This window comes from Lagenorhynchus albirostris, chromosome 1, assembly GCF_949774975.1.
Source record: "Lagenorhynchus albirostris chromosome 1, mLagAlb1.1, whole genome shotgun sequence".
Classification (NCBI taxonomy): domain Eukaryota; kingdom Metazoa; phylum Chordata; class Mammalia; order Artiodactyla; family Delphinidae; genus Lagenorhynchus; species Lagenorhynchus albirostris.
In genome coordinates this window covers 85,960,583-85,977,733 of record NC_083095.1, presented here as the reverse complement: position 1 = coordinate 85,977,733, position 17,151 = coordinate 85,960,583, and the positions used below count along the sequence as shown (strand labels likewise).

Here is a 17,151-nt window from a genome sequence, read left to right as displayed (position 1 = left end):
TGCCACAACGTAGTCATGCAGGAATATAACATGTGTATGTATGTGCCTGTGTACAGAGGGGGCAGGATGGCTTTAAAAGGCAGGTAGGAGAGAGGTTATGACGGGCTTATATCCTATACCAAGAAGTTTGGATTTTATTTTATAAGTATCAAGAGGCAGTCTAAAGGTAATCTCAATTGTCAAACCTTGTTAAAATAAATGTTAAGATTTTAAGATGAGGGAATTCCAGAAAAACATAGTGAACAGTGATTTAAATATTTTAGTAGCAATTCGACCTGAACTGAAATCAAAACCAAAATGTCAGTGACTTAAAGGACTGCAAATGGAATCCCATCTCCACCCCCCAATATTACAAAAAGAACAGTAGATGCTGTTTCCTGGCTCCACAATCCACTTCCTCCAATTGTTAGAGGCACTGGATCCATCTGTTCCAAGCCTCTACCCGCCCAAGACAAAGAAAAAACCAGTCCTTGTCATCTACTTCTCTGTCAATCTACAGACCTGGAAACAAAATATGGCACTGGAATAAAAAGTCCAGCACTCTTAGATGCAAGCAACATCATATATTATAAATGTTAACATATACATAATGCAGAGTACAAACAGTTAAAAAACAGATTTCCAGAATATTTAAGACAGAGGAACACACAGGAGGAAAACAAAGCACCTTAATTCAGAGGAAACAAAACAAAAGGCAGCTGATTTCACACAAAAATGTCAAAGAGCACACATCCTCTTTTTCACTTTTGCTATTCTAATCTACTTTCATCTGGTGAAACCAGATAAGTAAGTTTGTTAGAACTGTGTCACAATAATGAAGGCCATCATCACAAGGCTCACAGAAAGAACAAAAAAAGAAAGAAAAAAAAAAAGAAAGAAAGGCTCACAGAATTTTGGAGTCCACTGGCCTTAGAGTTTAGGTAGTCCAGTCTTCACTTTCTCTTAAAAATGAGTAGATTAGGCCCAAAACAGTATTTTCCAAAGTGCAGAGCAAGAACAAGAAATTATTTTAGTTGTTATACAAGCAATACTTATGCACTTAATACTTATGTATTTATTATAATATATACTAGAAAAAGTTATAAAATATAGCAAAACCGTGATTTCACAGATTATCACTTTGGAAGAGGGTAATGTTTAAAAGAAAGTCTATTAAAATTTGATGTAAAATAGTAACACAAATGATCTTCTAAAATGCGTAATTTATGATGGTGGTATGGTTCATGCCAAGTGAAGTACCATAGCTGTCCCATGAGCAACAGGACCTGTTTGTTTGCTCTCCTCTTGGTTCAAGGTTGTGTCCTGAATGATTAGAAGAGATGGGATCTTTAGTTCAGTGAGCTTGTTACTAAAGTTGATTTAGAGTAAAACAAACAAACAAACAAACAAAAAAAAGATGCATACAGAAATTCTACTGTTTGTAGGAAAGAGTATAATATTGTTAAGAAAATAATGGCACAGTAAGTCATTCCTATTCTGGAACTAAGATAACAGCAATTTTCTAGTGCATACTCACATACCACAAGCACCTAAAAAAAGAACTCTAGCAACACTGATAAATATTTAAGTTGTAGGTTGTTATATGATCATTTTATTTACTTTAACATGACCTGTCGAAGGAGCAGGGTAATGTAAGAAGAGGTTTTTCTAATATCAATATTTGTTAAAATTTATATGAATGTGTTTCTTCTTATTACCTCTTGCCAAAGGAATGAATGACCAGTGATCACTGGATGCCTTTGGCATCAACTTTACTGGTGGCAGAAATATTAATATTTTTAAATTTTACTATGAATTATTTTAAGATTAGATGTCAAAGTATTCTTGCTAATGATGTCTCATGAATTTCAAGTGTGGTATTTTCCAGGCAAGACAAGAAAGTGGGAGAACCATTTCTATCTGGTCATAAGCTGCAGTATTTCACCCGGACATCTGAAAACCAGTCTTAAGGGCACCAGGGCAGACGGAGTAATATCACTCTCAATTCTCGAAATATCTGCTACTAAGAAGCTACATTATTTTCACAAGGCAAAGGGAACACTGTCAGAAGCTGCCAGTGTCCATAACTCTCCTTTCCCAATAGCCCCCACCCCTCCCCGAAGTAGATGACAAGTAGCAAAAGGCAAAATATTACCCCTTTCTCATCTTCTTTTCCTAACTTTGACGACTTTCGGTTTCCTCTAACTCCCACCTGCCTTTCCTAGTATTGTGGTGACTAACAATGAAAAAAAGTCCCAGGTAAAATAGTACTTTCCAGGACTTTCCCCCCGCCCCCCTTACTCCGTGGAATTCGATCTTTTACCCACCCTTTCCTTCGTGTGTCTTCAGTAAAGCCGCGAGGTAAGAATGGACTTTCCTGGAGAGCATGGACTCCCCAATGCCATGAACCTCAGAAACCTTCAAACAACTAGTTCAGAGTTATCTGATCACTGTGGCCACCATACAGTCTATTAATCCCGATCGCAGCAACACTGCGAGGGTGGGAGATGAGGGAGTGGGAGTTTACCTCTGCTAGGTTTCAAAGAAGGGTCCAGAGAACCACCATCTCTCCACCCTTCCTCCTCTAGCCCCTAGTCTCCAGGCACCTCACGTCCTCGATCCGGGCCGGACCTGCCCAGTCGGGGCCAGAGCGCCCGCTCCTCCCCTTAAGCCCGACGCCACCAACTTTTCAACCGTCACGATATACTCTTTCTCCCTGGGATTTATGATCACAATCTTCACTCGGCCAGCTCGTTCAGCCCCACTCCTGGAGACTCACCAAGCAGTTCCGGCCACTCCTCTCCAGCCGCGGCAGCTCGGACACCCGCAGGCCGTACTCCAGGCTGCACCCCAGCTGCGGCCTTTTTGCGCCTGCGCTCGCCGGACCTGCGCGCCTGCGCATTTCCCCAGCGCGGCGGGCGCGGACACACCCCTGAAGCTGGAGCCAATCACCGTGCGGAGGCTTTAAATCTCCTTGCCACGCAGGCGGAGAGCCTGGGGACTCGCCCGGTAACCGGATAATTCGAGTCCCGCGCGAAGTTGGGAAGTGTTCACACAGCAAACATTTACTGAGGGCAAACAGTGTGCCAGGAACTGTGCGGGATGAATGCTGAGGAAAAGAAGGCGAATAAAATGCCTTCCCTGCCCTCTGTGTAGATTTGGGAGAAAGATATGTAAACAAATTATGGTGGACTGAATATAATGCTTGACATATAGAAAATCCGAGGCGCTGCTGGCGCACAATGAACTAAGCGCTTTATTCTTAGGGGTATCTGGAAGGGTTCCCGGAGGAAGTGACTTTTGAATCGTGAAGGATAAGCAGGAGTTCCCCCGGAAGTCCGGGAGGGAGATAGAGATTTCCAGACTGTGGGCACTGGAGAGTCCAAGAACATAGCGCATTCTGGAAATTTCCTTGTAGGTCATCCTACTTAGAGGCTTAAACTTCATCGTATATCTTCCGGTGAAGGGGGGAATGAGTTTTTAAAAGTTGGCAATGGCCAGATCTTGGAAGATCTTGCATTTTTGGACTAGTGAACCTGCACTTTACCATGATCACCGAAAATATTGAAGGGTTTTAAGCAGGTCCGGAAACGGTTCCAGGCACCTCTAAGAATAAAGCATCGTGCTGGAAATAAAAAGAGTTTCAAAGGAGTTGTCTGTTCCTAAGGAGTCAAGGAAGATGAACCCTGAGAAATATCTTTTCAATTTAGTAACAATGGTGATCTTAGTGAAAGCTATGTGGTGAAATGATGAGGTTGAAAGATAGATTGTACTAGTTTGAAGAGAGAGGAGATGCAGAAACGGGGACAAATTGTACGGCTTTTGGAGAGTTCGGTCTTGAAGGGAGGCTGAAAAGGATGACAAGGGGTCAAAGTTTTTGTTTCTGTTTTTTTGTTGTTATTAGAATTAAGACAGGAGAAACTTAAGCATGATAGGGAAGATACTGAGAAAAGACTGTTTTAAAGAGAAGGGTTGGTAGGTAAAGAGCTTGAGTGGGTAAGAGTAGAGGCAATCTAAAGCACTGTTGGAAGGAAAGTTCTTGGAAACAAGATAGAGAAGATATCTCCTCAATTTTAATGAGAGGAAGTATTTGTAAGTTTGTATGTTTAGTAAGAGGAAGTTAAAGAATTTCTCATCTGATGGTTTCTGTTTTCTCTGTGAAGTAAGAGACAAGGTCACCTACTGATAAAGAGTTAGGAGTTTTAAGAAAAGTGGAGAAGATTTGGAATATTGTTGTAGAAAGTTATGGAGCAAGTTGACCAGAGAAAAGTAGTAGGACGGGTAAGTGGTGTTGAGGGCCTGTATAAGATTGGAAAAAATGAACTCACCAGTTTCTGCCCTCCTGCATGGCTTTCTTAAGCAGTAATCACTTCTTGAGGGTAGAAGTGGAGAAAATGAGTTCATTTAGGGTTGGGATGGTGGCTGGTATAATGCTGTGGTTCTCAACCAAGGATATTTTTGCTCCCCAGAGGACATCTGGCAAAGTCTGGAGATTTTTTTTTTTCCTTTGGGAGATATTTTTGACTGTCAGGACAACAGGTGTGTATGTGTGGGAGGTGGGAGTCATAAGGGGGGTACTATAGGCATGTAGTGTCCAAGGATGCTGCTGCATATCCTGCAATGCACAGGACAGCACAAGTGTTATTTCCAAAATGTGAATAGTGCCAAGGTTGAAAAACGCTGATCTACGATTACCTTGATGCTCACCAACAGCTGACCTTGGTCTTCTACAAGCTTTCTCTTGGACTGTGGCCCTGAGATTACAGGGTAAAGCAATTCTTACACTGCATGCCTTTAACCCTAACCCTAACCCTAACCCTAACCCTAACCCTTGGTGTTTCAAAGACTTGTGATGTCACAAATACGGAATTGGAATAAGTTCCTCAATCCTCTAGAAGCAAATCTGGATTTACACATAGATGGAGGGAGCTGCTTACTTTGATTTGAGGTATAGAAGGTCTTGTTAAACATAGATATTATTAGAAGTTTTCAATAATATGGGAAATTCACATCATTATCAACTTTAATGTAATTTGGTTTATCTGACTAGTTTTAGTCACTAAAAGAAGATCCTGAGGGAATGGTTATGGGCTAACTTTAATGATGAATATAAATACATTAGGTACTAATAAGAAATATAATCATTGGTGTTGATGGATTTAGGCACCATTCATGGACAGGCATTTGACCTATGTTTTGTCATTCACTCCCAGCAACACCCTGAGAAATAAGATTCACTCCCAGCAACACCCTAATTTTAACTCTGAGGGAAGCGAGGTTCAAGAAAACTTGTAATTTTCCCAATATCACAAATTACTAGTATCTAGGTCAAGATTTGACCTGAGGTCTGTCTGTTCTAAAGCTCTTGCACCTTCCATTAAGTTTCAATAAGTTTTACAAGGAAGGCGTGGTTGGAAATTTAGCCACAACAGTTGCCACTACCTAAAGGGAATGGTCGGGACTTAAGAGAGTAGGAGCAAGAGGGAGGCCCAGAAAGAGCAAAATGAAAAAGAAACGAGGGAGGCTGGTCACAGCACCGTCCGGTGCAGCGGATGAACTCTTCCGGGCTCTGGTCTTCCTCCATTCTTTTGCAGTAAAGCCTCTTTCCTCTGTGTCCGTTGCTCACTCTCGTGTGTTCAAATAAAGCTAGGTTATTGAGAAAGGCTGAGCGCAGAGGAAAAAAAAAAGAGAGCGCGACGGCGGTGCTGTGCGCCTGCGCTCTGGCGGCGGCGGCGGCGGCGGCGGCGGCGGTGCCAGGCGGGGAGCGGGTCCGGAGCGGGCCCTCGGACCCGAAGCTGAGGGGGGCGGCTGGGGCGTCAGTGGGCTCCGTCGCTGGGGCCTCGGAGGCCTGATGGAGTAAGAGGGTTCGGCTGTGTGAGTATCCAAGGGCCGGGTTGTGCTGAGGCATATCGGAGCCCGAGGGTCCCGGTGGTCTGCCACTTTAGGGAGGATGTTGGGCTTCAGGACGCGGCAGGTCTCTGCTCCTGCGGGCTGCGGCGCCGGCGCGGCGGGTCGTCCCCTCTCCCAGAATCGGCGCGGGTTTACGGGCAGGCGGTGCTTCTGGCTTCGGGGTACAGGTTCTCGCGGGGGCGTTCCGGCTCTGCTCCCAGCTCCAGAGGGAAACGTGGCTCCAGAGGCTTGACCTTTCGGAGAGGTCGCTGACCTCCTTCGCCCCCCACCCCGGGGCCGCAGGGAGCCCATAGACCCAGGTGCCCTTTATGGCCTACACGTCTCAGGCCACGGACACCTTTCCACCTCTTGTGACCGACAGCCTTCGTTCTTTTTCCTCCTTACGTCTTCTCTTTCTGTGTGATTCGTCTTAATAATAGCTGCTAATTATGGAGCGCGTACTATGGGTCAATTTAATATTTAGTCCGAATCTCAGTGTATACTTATGGAGAGGAAATGCTTTGCACCCCACTTCCCCTTCAACCTGCTCAATTTAATCATCTTTGAGAGGCAGATTAAGCCATCTTGTTGGGAAGTTTGAGATTTCCATGGCTTTTAGCAATTTGGGACACCCATCCTAGTTAAGGAAAGTTCTCTTACCTAGCAAATGAGTCTTTTTCCACCATAATGGTTTATATCAAAGTTACTCAAGCCAAAATAACTTTTGAGCACTTACTAAGAGCCTAATACTCTTCTAAGCCCCATGGAAAATCTTAAAATTTGTTTTAAGCCCTGTTCTCAAGTGAGTGAAACAATGGAAGATAATATTTAGATTCAACTAGGATTTATCTAACACCTACTACACATGTGCCAGATACACTCAGGTCTGTCACAAAAAATTAATGAGATATTATAATGAAAGGTGGTTTTTTTGGAGCACATTTCAGGTGAGGTCGCTGAGAGTTTGATGGTAATTTGCTCAAGATAACCTAGCTAGGGTAAGTGATGAAGTGGTGAAATTCACATATGATGACAAATCTCATCCTTTTCCTGTTACATCAAGTTAGATATTGTAAGCACTTCTGTTGAGAAGCAACTATATTACAGCTATAGTTTCTAGAGTTAACTATTGAGTCTAGAAAACGATAGGAGCCTTAATTAAAGATACTAGATCAGGTTAGTTCACAACCAATTGCTTTGATTAAAAGGAAGATATTTAAAAAGGAAAAACTGAGCAGTGATTATTGTACGTATATACATGCATAGAATATCTCTGGAAGAATACATAAGAAACTGGTAACAGTGATAAGTTGGAGGTGGCTGGGAGTCACCAGCCAGTGGGAGAGGAATAATTTTCTCTATAAGCCTTTTTTTCTTTAATGAAAACTTCTAAACATCCAGAAAAGTAGGAAAAATACTACTTTGAATCCCCTGTAAATCGATCACTCAGATTTTAAAATCTGTTAATATTCTGCTGTATTTGTTTTTATTCCTGACATTTCACCCCTAAATACTTTCATGTGTGTTTCTAATAAAAGAACATTTTTTTGCCTAACCCTATATAATAATCACACTGAACAACAATAATTTCTCTATATTATCTAATACCCAATCCTTATTAAAATTTCCCCAAATTATTCCTTTTTTTTCTTTTTACCATTTTTGATCCATCTTCCAATCAAAGTTTGTGCATTGAGTTTGACTGTTATGTCTCTTGAAGTCTTTTTAAGTCTGGAAGTTACCTTTTTTTCTTATGCTTTTCTTTTTTCATCATGACTCATAGAATGTTGTACAATTATCTGGATTTATCTGATTGATTCCTAGTGTTATCATTTAACATGTTACTACAGACTTGAAGGTAGAGGTAATACTTGATTCAGGTAAACACTTTGGTGACTGTATCAAAGATCAGGCTGTGTAGTCTAGTTTTCCCCAGGATAGTGGTGCTAAGATTGATTAGTGGGTTCAGGTGGTAAGTCTGAGTCTTTCCTTGTAAAGTTGCATTTCACCCCTTGAAACCAGCTGTAAGCCCTTTTGTACCTTTATAATTTTGAAACTTGTGTTAACTATTCAAAATACAAATAATTATCTTTAAAAAGACAAAACTCACTGCAAGAAGTTCTCTTTTTTTTTCTCTAATCTGAAACCCTGATAACTAGGTGGCATTGTTCTCATAGAAGAGGAATTGAAGTTTGGAGAGGCCAAAATTTACTCAAGGTGGTAGACACATTAGTTATTTTTGCTTAATTCCAAGGTCACGCTTTTTCCACCATATTTTGTAAACTATAAACTAGTATGTAAATATAAAATTGTTATTACTCCTGGTAGTTATGCTGTTTGTCCCTTTGTATCTTTTTAGGTGGGTAATCAGTATCTAATGAGGTTAGACTTTTTGGAGTATCAGTAAACTGGAATTGATCTTTGTGGTGTGATAGCCTGTAATGAACCACTCTGAAGGTTCAAAATATGTGAAAGTCAAACTTATTATTTTTTTTTTTGCGGTACGCCGGCCTCTCCCGCTGCGGAGCACAGGCTCCGGATGCGCAGGCTCAGTGGCCGTGGTTCATGGGCCCAGCCGCTCCGCTGCATGTGGGATCCTCCCGGACCGGGGCACAAACCCACGTCCCCCGCATCAGCAGGCGGACTCCCAACCACTGCGCCACCAGGGAAGGCCAGAAAGTCAAACTTCTTCATGATTTCTGGAGTTCCAAAAAAGTTCCTTACCTGGAACCATTATATAGTCTTGGTTCTTGGGCCTAAAGTCTTCTTTGTTTAAAAACATATTATGAGTTAAAAAATTTTTTTTTTTAATTTTAAAAACAATTATACAGTTGACCCTTGGACAGCATGGGTTTGATCTACATGGGTCCACTTATATGGTGATTTAAAAAAAAATTAAATACTATAGTGTTGCATCATCTGTGGATGGTTGAATTTGTATATAGCGAGGGCTGACTACAAATTATACATGGATTTTTGACTGTGAGGAGGGTCAGAGCTCCTAACCCCCATGTTGTTCAAGGGTCAACTGTATATGTGTATTTTGCTTAAATTTTTAGAGAGTACAAAAGGATTTATAGTGAAAAGTAAATCCCTGACCCCCATGTCCTCAGTTCTTTTTCCCAGAGGCAATGACTGTTACTAGTTTCTTGAGTATCCCACTGGAGATATTCTATACATGGGTATATGTCATCAGGGTAAATTCTGACATTCATATGTGGAAGTATTTTAGTAGTATAACCTAAAATAATACTACTGTTGAAGGTTATACTGCAGTTTTTATTATATTTCTGTTACAGACATCTTTGCTGATTTCATTCATTCAACAGATATTGCATACCTATTCTATACCAGATGGTGTGCCACGTAATGGGAATAAAATGGTGAACAAGACAGGCATTCTGGCTTGCTGTCATGGAGCTTACACTCTGTTGGGAGAGGCAGTTATTAAGCAAATAATTATACTAATAACTAAATATAGCAAAGATTTAGTACCTGCTTTGTGCAAAACACTATGGACTTTCTAATTTATTCCTCATAACAGCCCTCTAACATTGGTACTGGTATTGTTTTTATTTTATAAGTGGAAACTGAAGTATAGAAAAATTAACTTACTTGCTCAGGATCACACAGCTAGTAAGTGATAGAGCCAGGTTTCAAACCCAAGCAGTCTGGCTATATAGATCTTGCTTTCTTCCTTTACCCTAATGCAGTGGTTTTCAGTGATGGTTTGGGGATCATCCCTCAGGGAGGTTTGGAAATTTGCAGGGGTGTTTTTGGTTTCACAATAATTGGGAGGGTGACACTGAGTTTAGTGGATGGAGATCAGGGGTGTTAGACATCCTGCAGTGTAAGGGACATCCATGTATAGTAAAAAGTTATTCCACATCTTGTGTCACTTTAAAATGTCCCAGAGGGTTTTTCACGTAGGTGAAAAATGTGTTTATGATTATCTGAGCCTAGAATCAAATTCATTTTACATATAAACACACAGTATTATTATTTTTTTGCGTAGAGCATAGTTATCATGTAAATCAAGAGACTGGTTTCTTTGTTTCAGAAAGTTTATCAAGAGTTGGTAACTATTTTGGAAGGTCATATCACAGACAGCAATGTTATTCATGGTATTTTTATCAACAATAAAATACCTATATCTGTCTATATTTGTAATTGTCACATTTGTAGTCTTATTTAATATCATGCCAAAGCATTTATATGTTGAAATACATATTGTTTTATGATAAATTTTCTTTTTTATTATAGCTAGCACATTATTTTAAAATTTACATGGGTAAGTTACAGTAGCTCTGAAATTCATTTCAGGAAGGATAAGGAGGTGTTATAAAATATTTACAATAAAAAGAACGTATAAAAAATCTTTAAAGAAAAAAATTGTATGGTGACAATTGGGAAAGGTGACTGAGGAGCACACTGGGGATTCTTATAATAATCCCTCATATTTATGTATGAATGAAAGTTCCCATAATGTTTTAGAAAAAAGAGTATTGGGTCTGATATGGTTGAGAACTGTTGCTCTGCTGTGTGCCTCAGAAATAGTCATAGTTGTGATAAGTGGTATAAAGAAGGTACTGGATTTTAGGGGAGTAGCATATAGTGAGGAAATACCTAGTCTGGGAGATCAGGGAGTGCTTCCTCAGGCAACTGACATTTGGACTGAGATTTGAAGGATGAGTAGTTAACTAGATGGAAAGGAGTAAGAGCATTCTAAAGAGAGGGACCAGCATAAGAAAAAGCCCTGTGGGAGGAGCATGTTAGGTGGGAAAAACTGAAAATACCATTTTGTCTGGTGCACAGAGATCAAGGGGGAAAGTAGCTAAAACATGTGTAGTACACATAAGCAAGGATCACATCAGTGGGCCTTGTAAGACTTGTTATATATTTTGGTATATGTCTTAAATAATTGGATGTCATTGAAGGGCCTTTAAAAATGAGGGACTGAGGCATGAAAACATAAGTGTGTGTGAGAAAGGCATTTTCTTTGTATGGTTGAGGGACTCATAAATTTCATGTTTAGATGGAGGTGAAATTGAAGTAGACTGGAATGCTGAGCCACCTCATGAAAGACAACTGCCATTCAAGAGTCACTCAAACCCCAGCAGACTTCATCACTAAGCCTAGGGCCTCTTACTCCATCACAGGATTGAGGAGTATGTCTTCTTTGATCAGCCCCACCTGCTTGACCATTGCCTGGAGTTATTCAAACACAGTGAGGGGCTCTTAAAAGTGCAAGCATGGGAATCCAGTTCTGGTCATGACTAAGCTCCTCCTGCAGATAACAACTGCTAAATCTGGACAGAAATACATAAAGCAACTAAAATCACTGTAGAGTTACCAAAAGCAAACAGATTCTGGAAGGTAATTGACACTTGGGGAACAGAACTACGTGATTTCTCATTTTCATGGCCTCAGTTTGTGCCAAGTAGGATGGTTAAAATTCTGATAGTAAACTGCTAGTCTTTGTGATCTAAAGAACCAAAAATAAGGCTCAAGACAGTCACAGGTGTTGGAAAGTAAGAGGAGAATCCTGGAAAATAGAAACATCAAATTCTGTGAATAAACTCTTCCCAAATCTTGGCACACTGTTGAGAACTATGTGTGTGTGGAGCAGACTCCAGGAAGCCCAGCTGAAGATAAAAGAACTGAATCAAGATCTCATCTACCTGAGGAACAGAGTTTTCAGTTTGAGTCAACCAATTTAGATACTTACTAGAACAAAAATAAATAAAAATTAAAATCAACACTCTTCAAAGGAATATAAAGGAATCCAGAGTCTCCACAAATAACAGTTATGTTTGTTATTTAATTTAACAATTAAATATTTACAATAGTCAGGATATATTCCAAAATTACTCATGTACAGAGAATCAGGAAAATGTAACCTATTCTCAAGTTAAAAGACAATCTACAGAGATGGACCGTAAAGTACCTAAATGTTGGGCTTAGCAGGAAAAGATTTAAAACTTTTATAACTATTTATTAGTGAAGGAAAGGAAAATTATGCAAAGGAATTGTGCTCATAAAGAATGAGTATGAGATTAAGAAAAGACCAAATAGAGATTCTAGGACTGAAAAATATAATTTTGGAAATAAATTAAACTAGGTGGGCTAAGCAGCAGAATGGAGATGACTGAGGAAAGAATCCATGAAATTGAAGGTCAATAGAAATTCAATGTGAGGAACAGAAAAAGAGTAGGAGGAAAAAAGGGCCTGAGAACAATATCAAAAAATCCATCACACATAATTGGAATCCCAGAATAGGAGGAGAAAAAGTGGGGAAGAAAAACAAATACTTGAAAATATAATGGCTGAAAATTTCCCAAATTTAGTGAAAGGCATATATTGACATATTCAATAAGTTCAGCAAAACCAAGAAAAGTAAAGACAAGAAAACCTCTAGTTTATAAATGAAGAAAACTGTGACTGGATTTTTCATAGACTGCTAAAAGCCAAAAATAAAAGGAAAAATCTAGAAAGTGGCCAAAAAAACCCCAACGTGTTATACACACGGGAGTAATCATGGAGGCCAGAGTGAATAGAGAATATTTAAAATGCTGAAAGAAAAATCTGAGAACCCAGAATTCCAGATTCAGTAGAATAGCCTTCAAGAATGAAAGCAAAATAAAAATATTGTCACATAAAACCAAGATAATTTGTTTCCAGCAGATCTGCATTACAAGAAATGCTAAAGGAAGTTCTTCAGGCTGAAGGGAAATGAAACCAGATGGAAACCTGAATCTTTGTTAAGGGAATGAAGAGCATCAGAAATGGTAAATATCTGGATAAATAGAAACTGGTTTTTTTCTTTTAATTTACTAATACTGTCTATGATTATTTTTTTAAAAAAAAGCATCATCTTGTGGAGTTCATCATGTATTATAGATATAAAACATATACCATAGATCATGGAATGGGAAGTGGGGGTAAATGAACCTGTATTGTTGCCAGGTTTCTACAGATTACGTGAAGTGGCATGTTACTAACACTGAGTACAGTGTGAAAATGATAAGGATGTATATTCTCTATCCTAGAGCAACCACTGTGGGAAAAAAATGATGCAAAGATGTATTGCTAAAAATCTAGCAGAAAAATTGAAGTGAATAATGCAAAAGAAGACAGAAACAGAGGTACAGCCAAACAAAAAAATAGGAGATTAAAAATAATAAAATGGTAGACATAATCCACCCATATCAGTAGTTTCATTTACTTTAGCAGAATAAACGTTGATTCAGTGCATAAAGACAGATTGACTAAAAGTAAATGCCAAAAATATACCTTTCAAACAGCATAAGAAGGCTGGAGTGGCTATATTCATAATTAGATAAAGTAGATTTCAAGATAAAGTATATTGCCAGAATTAAGGCAGTTCTTTCATAATAATAAGAGGGTCAGTTCATTAGGAAGACAGTCATAAATATGTATGTGCCTAATATCAGAGCTTCAAAATACATGAAACAAAAATGGATACAATTAAAGGAAGAAAGAGACAACAATCACAGTGATTTTAACAATTTTCTCAACAATTGATAGACATCTAAACAGGCAAAAAAATCAGTATAGATGATGATTTCCACCCAACAACTACAGAATACATTTTGTTCCCCAAAGGTATGTATAGGCCAGATGCTTGTCTATAAATCAAGTCTTAATAAATTTAAAAGGGTTGAAATACTACAGAATATTTTCTTTGACCATAATGGGATTAAAGTAGAAGTCAAGATGTCAAACAGAACCCTGCAAATATTTGGAAATTCAGTGAAACTGGTAAATCGATGAGTCAAGGAAGAAATTGTAAGAGAAATCAGTAAATATTTTGAACTGGATGATGAAAATACAACATCTAAATCTGTGGGATAACTGTTATAGCCAAGAAGAACCTAAGGAGACATGATGATTAAACGTATGTGGGATCCTTGTTGAAATTCTGGAAGAGAAAAAGAATACTAGGTGAAAATAGGAAACAAAGTATGGACTTAATAATAATATATCAATATTGATTTATTAATTGTGACAAATTATACTAATATGAGATGTAAATAATACAGGAAAAGGGGTGGGCTATATGGATACTCTCCTGTTTTTTGCAACTTTTCTGTAAATTTAAAACTATTATAGTTTATTTAAAAGCGCTAAAATATTTGTAGGACACAGCTAATGCAGTTCTTAGAGGGAAACTTATAACTTAAACACCTTTAGAAAAGTAAGGTTTAAAGATAATGAATGAGCTAAATAAAGTTCTACCTTAAGCTAGTAGATGAAGAGCAAGGTAAACCCAAAGTAGATAGAAGGGAAGAGATAATAAAGACAATAGAAGAAATCAGTGAAATAGAAAAAGACAACCAATAGACAAAATTACAAAGCCAGGGTTGGTTCATTGAAAAAAATCAATAATATTGATGAACCACTTGATAGACTGATAATGAAAAACAGAGATAACACAGATTAGTAGTATCAAAAATGAAAGGGATCACTACAGATCCTGTAGGATAATAAGGGGATATTATAAACAACTTTATGCCAACAAATTTGACACTATAAATGGACAGTTTCTTAAATGTCAATGTACTAAAAATGTCAGTGTGCTAAAATCTGAATAAACCTATATTAAAGAAATAGAATTAATGAAAAAAAAGAAGGGTTTCACTGATGAATTTTATCGAGTATTTAAAGAAGAAATAACATCAGTCTTACATAAACTTTCAGAAAATAGACAAAAGGGAAACACTCATTTCACGAGGCCAAAACCTGATAAAGGTATTACAGCTTGAAAAGAAAATTACAGGGACTTCCCTGGTGGCTCGGTGGTTAAGAATCCACCTGCCAGTGCAGGGGACACGGGTTTGAGCCCTGGTCCGGGAAGATCCCACATGACTCAGAGCAGCTAAGCCCGTGCGCCACAATTACTGAGCCTGCGCTCTAGAGCCCGCGAGCCACAACTACTGAAGCCCGTACGCTTAGAGCTGGAGCTCTGCAACAAGAGAAGCCACCACAATGAGAAGAAGCCCGTGCACCGCAACAAAGAGTAGCCCCCGCTCGCTGCAACTAGAGAAAGCCCACACGTAGCAATGAAGACCCAACGCAGCCAAATAAAAATAACAAATTATAAAAAAAAAAGAAAATTACAGAAGTGTGTCTTATGAACATAGACCCAAAAAATTCTAGGCAAAATATTAAATCATAATACATCATGACTAAGTGACCAAAGATAGATGGATAGGTATCTGATAAAGCAAGTACTGTAGAGTAAAATGGTAACCATAGAATCAAGGTGGTGGGTATATGCGTATATGGTAAACTGGGTGTGGGATATTCACTATAAAATTCTTTAAATATTTCTGTGTTTGAAATTTTGCAAAATACAATATAGGGAGAAAAATCAAGGGAATATTATGATCAGGTTTGCATTTTAAGGAGATTACTTCTGCTGTTGTATAAGGAATTAGGAAAGTACAGTATTACCTGAGAGTAGTTTGAGAGGGGGTGCTGAGACCACTTAGGAGGATATTATACAGGTATAATTTTTAGGCTGATAATTTCAAGGTGAGTTTGGGAAGTTTTTCAAGCTCTTGGAATACTGTACTTTTGAACAAGAGCTAATTTTGTCTAAGCATATTTTTTTACTGTATTGCTGGGATTTGGGGGTACATCATTGCCACATGTACAGTATGCATGTGAGCTTTTGACTTTCGACATTTACAAGGATATGAGATTTTTGCAAATTCCAAAATTTGCAAATACCACTACTTTAGTAGCATATAAATTCCTTCTTAAAATCTAATAAAATATATGGTGACCTTTTCAGAGACTTAATGATTTTTTAAATACAGGACAAAGGCATTTAGAAAGCTGTTAACATAAATTAAAACTGCTAAAATAAATGCTTTACTGTAATACTGTGGTATGGTCACCCATGAACTTAAAAGATTCTATAAAAAGAAGAAATAGTGAAAATGATTGTTATTATAGTCATACTTGTATAAAGTGGATGAAGATTATTGAATGTACTGTTAGCAATAAGATGCACGGAGAACAGCAAAGCTTTTTGAGAAGAATAGTGAGCAGTTAGTAAGGCTCACTCAGCTTGCATTGATTGTAATTCATGTCATAGAATTTTACATTACTATGTGGATCTTTGAGGTTGCTTGGAAATATATATAAATGATATGTTGAATACAGGAATGCCAACTTTTTCAACTATTAAATAAATGCAACAAGCTACCCAGTTAAACTTTTAAAACAGTGTTTGTATAAGCTATCTTTGGGCTTATGACTTACTCTGTTATATGATGACAACTTTTGCTAGTATTTTTATTACCTTGTTAGAGTTGGCATTATCCCAGTTTCTTTCTTAGTTATTTTTCCCTCTAGGACATAATGCTTCCAAGTTGCAGAAGTGAGTAAAGTATTGGAACCTAACCATAGTTCTGATTCTGAGGTAAGGAATCAGATTGTGGTCTGCCCTGTCCATTTCCTTGCCTGGTGATGGGCGATATGAACAGCTTCATCTGTTGGATGCTTGACTTTTGATCCCTTTTCCTGAGTCACAGCCTTAACTTCCTGTCTTCGTTTTAGCCCTATGCTTACTAATAAAGAATAAAGAGTGGTGTGTGTGTGTGTGTGTGTGCGCGCACACGTGTGTGTATACACATACATATATGATACTGGTGAGTGTTATGTTAGGGCAGATAATATAAAAAGTAGGAATGCTAGTGAGTAAAATGCTTATGAACTTATGCTCCATCAGAGATAGTGGATGGATGCAGGAAACCACCAATCACTTGCCTTGGGAAACAAGAGCCAGCCAGAATTTAGACATAGTAAATAGGACAGGTACCCAGAATAAGCCTTTGAAAGTTGTGATTACAGGTTCATATGCCCCAAAATACTTCTTGACCTCTGTTGTCAGCTTACTAAAACTCCTTCCTTAGCTAGGAGCCTTGAAACTTTCTGGGGAGTCCCACTCAGCAAAGTGAGGACTTTTCAGAAGTGCCAGTCATATCTTTGTTCCATAACCTGGGCAACCTAGGGGTAGTGACAAAAACTTGTTGTATCACTGAACACTGTCTCTCTGTTGCCCTGTCTTGCTCACCAGAAATCCATTAGTTTTTTGTCAGGATTAAGGTGGAAAAGTTACCTGTGGAATTCAGAAAAGGGATACTAATCTGAGTACCACTTCCCCCACCCCAACAAACCAATAATTATGCTTTTTTTCTTCAGTGCTTTACAATATATTATCATATAGAGTCTCAATTGGTTTTAATTATG

General features: G+C 38.6%; 2 protein-coding genes across 7 annotated transcripts in view; one reads left to right on the top strand and one right to left on the bottom strand.

The window, feature by feature from the left end:
- Positions 1–2,868, bottom strand: part of SNAP23 (synaptosome associated protein 23) — a 35,364-nt gene extending 32,496 nt beyond the window's left edge. Inside the window, exon 1 of one of the 4 annotated variants that reach the window (XM_060148406.1) lies at positions 2,759–2,868. The gene's annotated coding sequence lies outside the window, so the exon portion shown is untranslated. Of the gene's footprint in view, positions 1–1,239; positions 1,281–2,506; positions 2,525–2,585; positions 2,701–2,758 lie in introns of those variants that run through there. The other 3 variants (XM_060148432.1, XM_060148420.1, XM_060148414.1) reach the window with 3 other exon arrangements.
- A 2,865-nt stretch (positions 2,869–5,733) lies between these two features.
- ZNF106 (zinc finger protein 106) overlaps positions 5,734–17,151 on the top strand; it is a 62,612-nt gene continuing 51,194 nt past the window's right edge. For 2 of the 3 annotated variants that reach the window (XM_060148231.1, XM_060148250.1), the window contains exons 1-2: positions 5,773–5,857; positions 12,553–12,656. In XM_060148231.1, coding sequence (XP_060004214.1) covers positions 12,638–12,656 — 19 coding nt within the window. In that variant the 5' untranslated portion in view covers positions 5,773–5,857; positions 12,553–12,637. Of the gene's footprint in view, positions 5,858–12,552; positions 12,657–17,151 lie in introns of all 3 variants that reach the window. The other variant, XM_060148239.1, reaches the window with a different exon arrangement.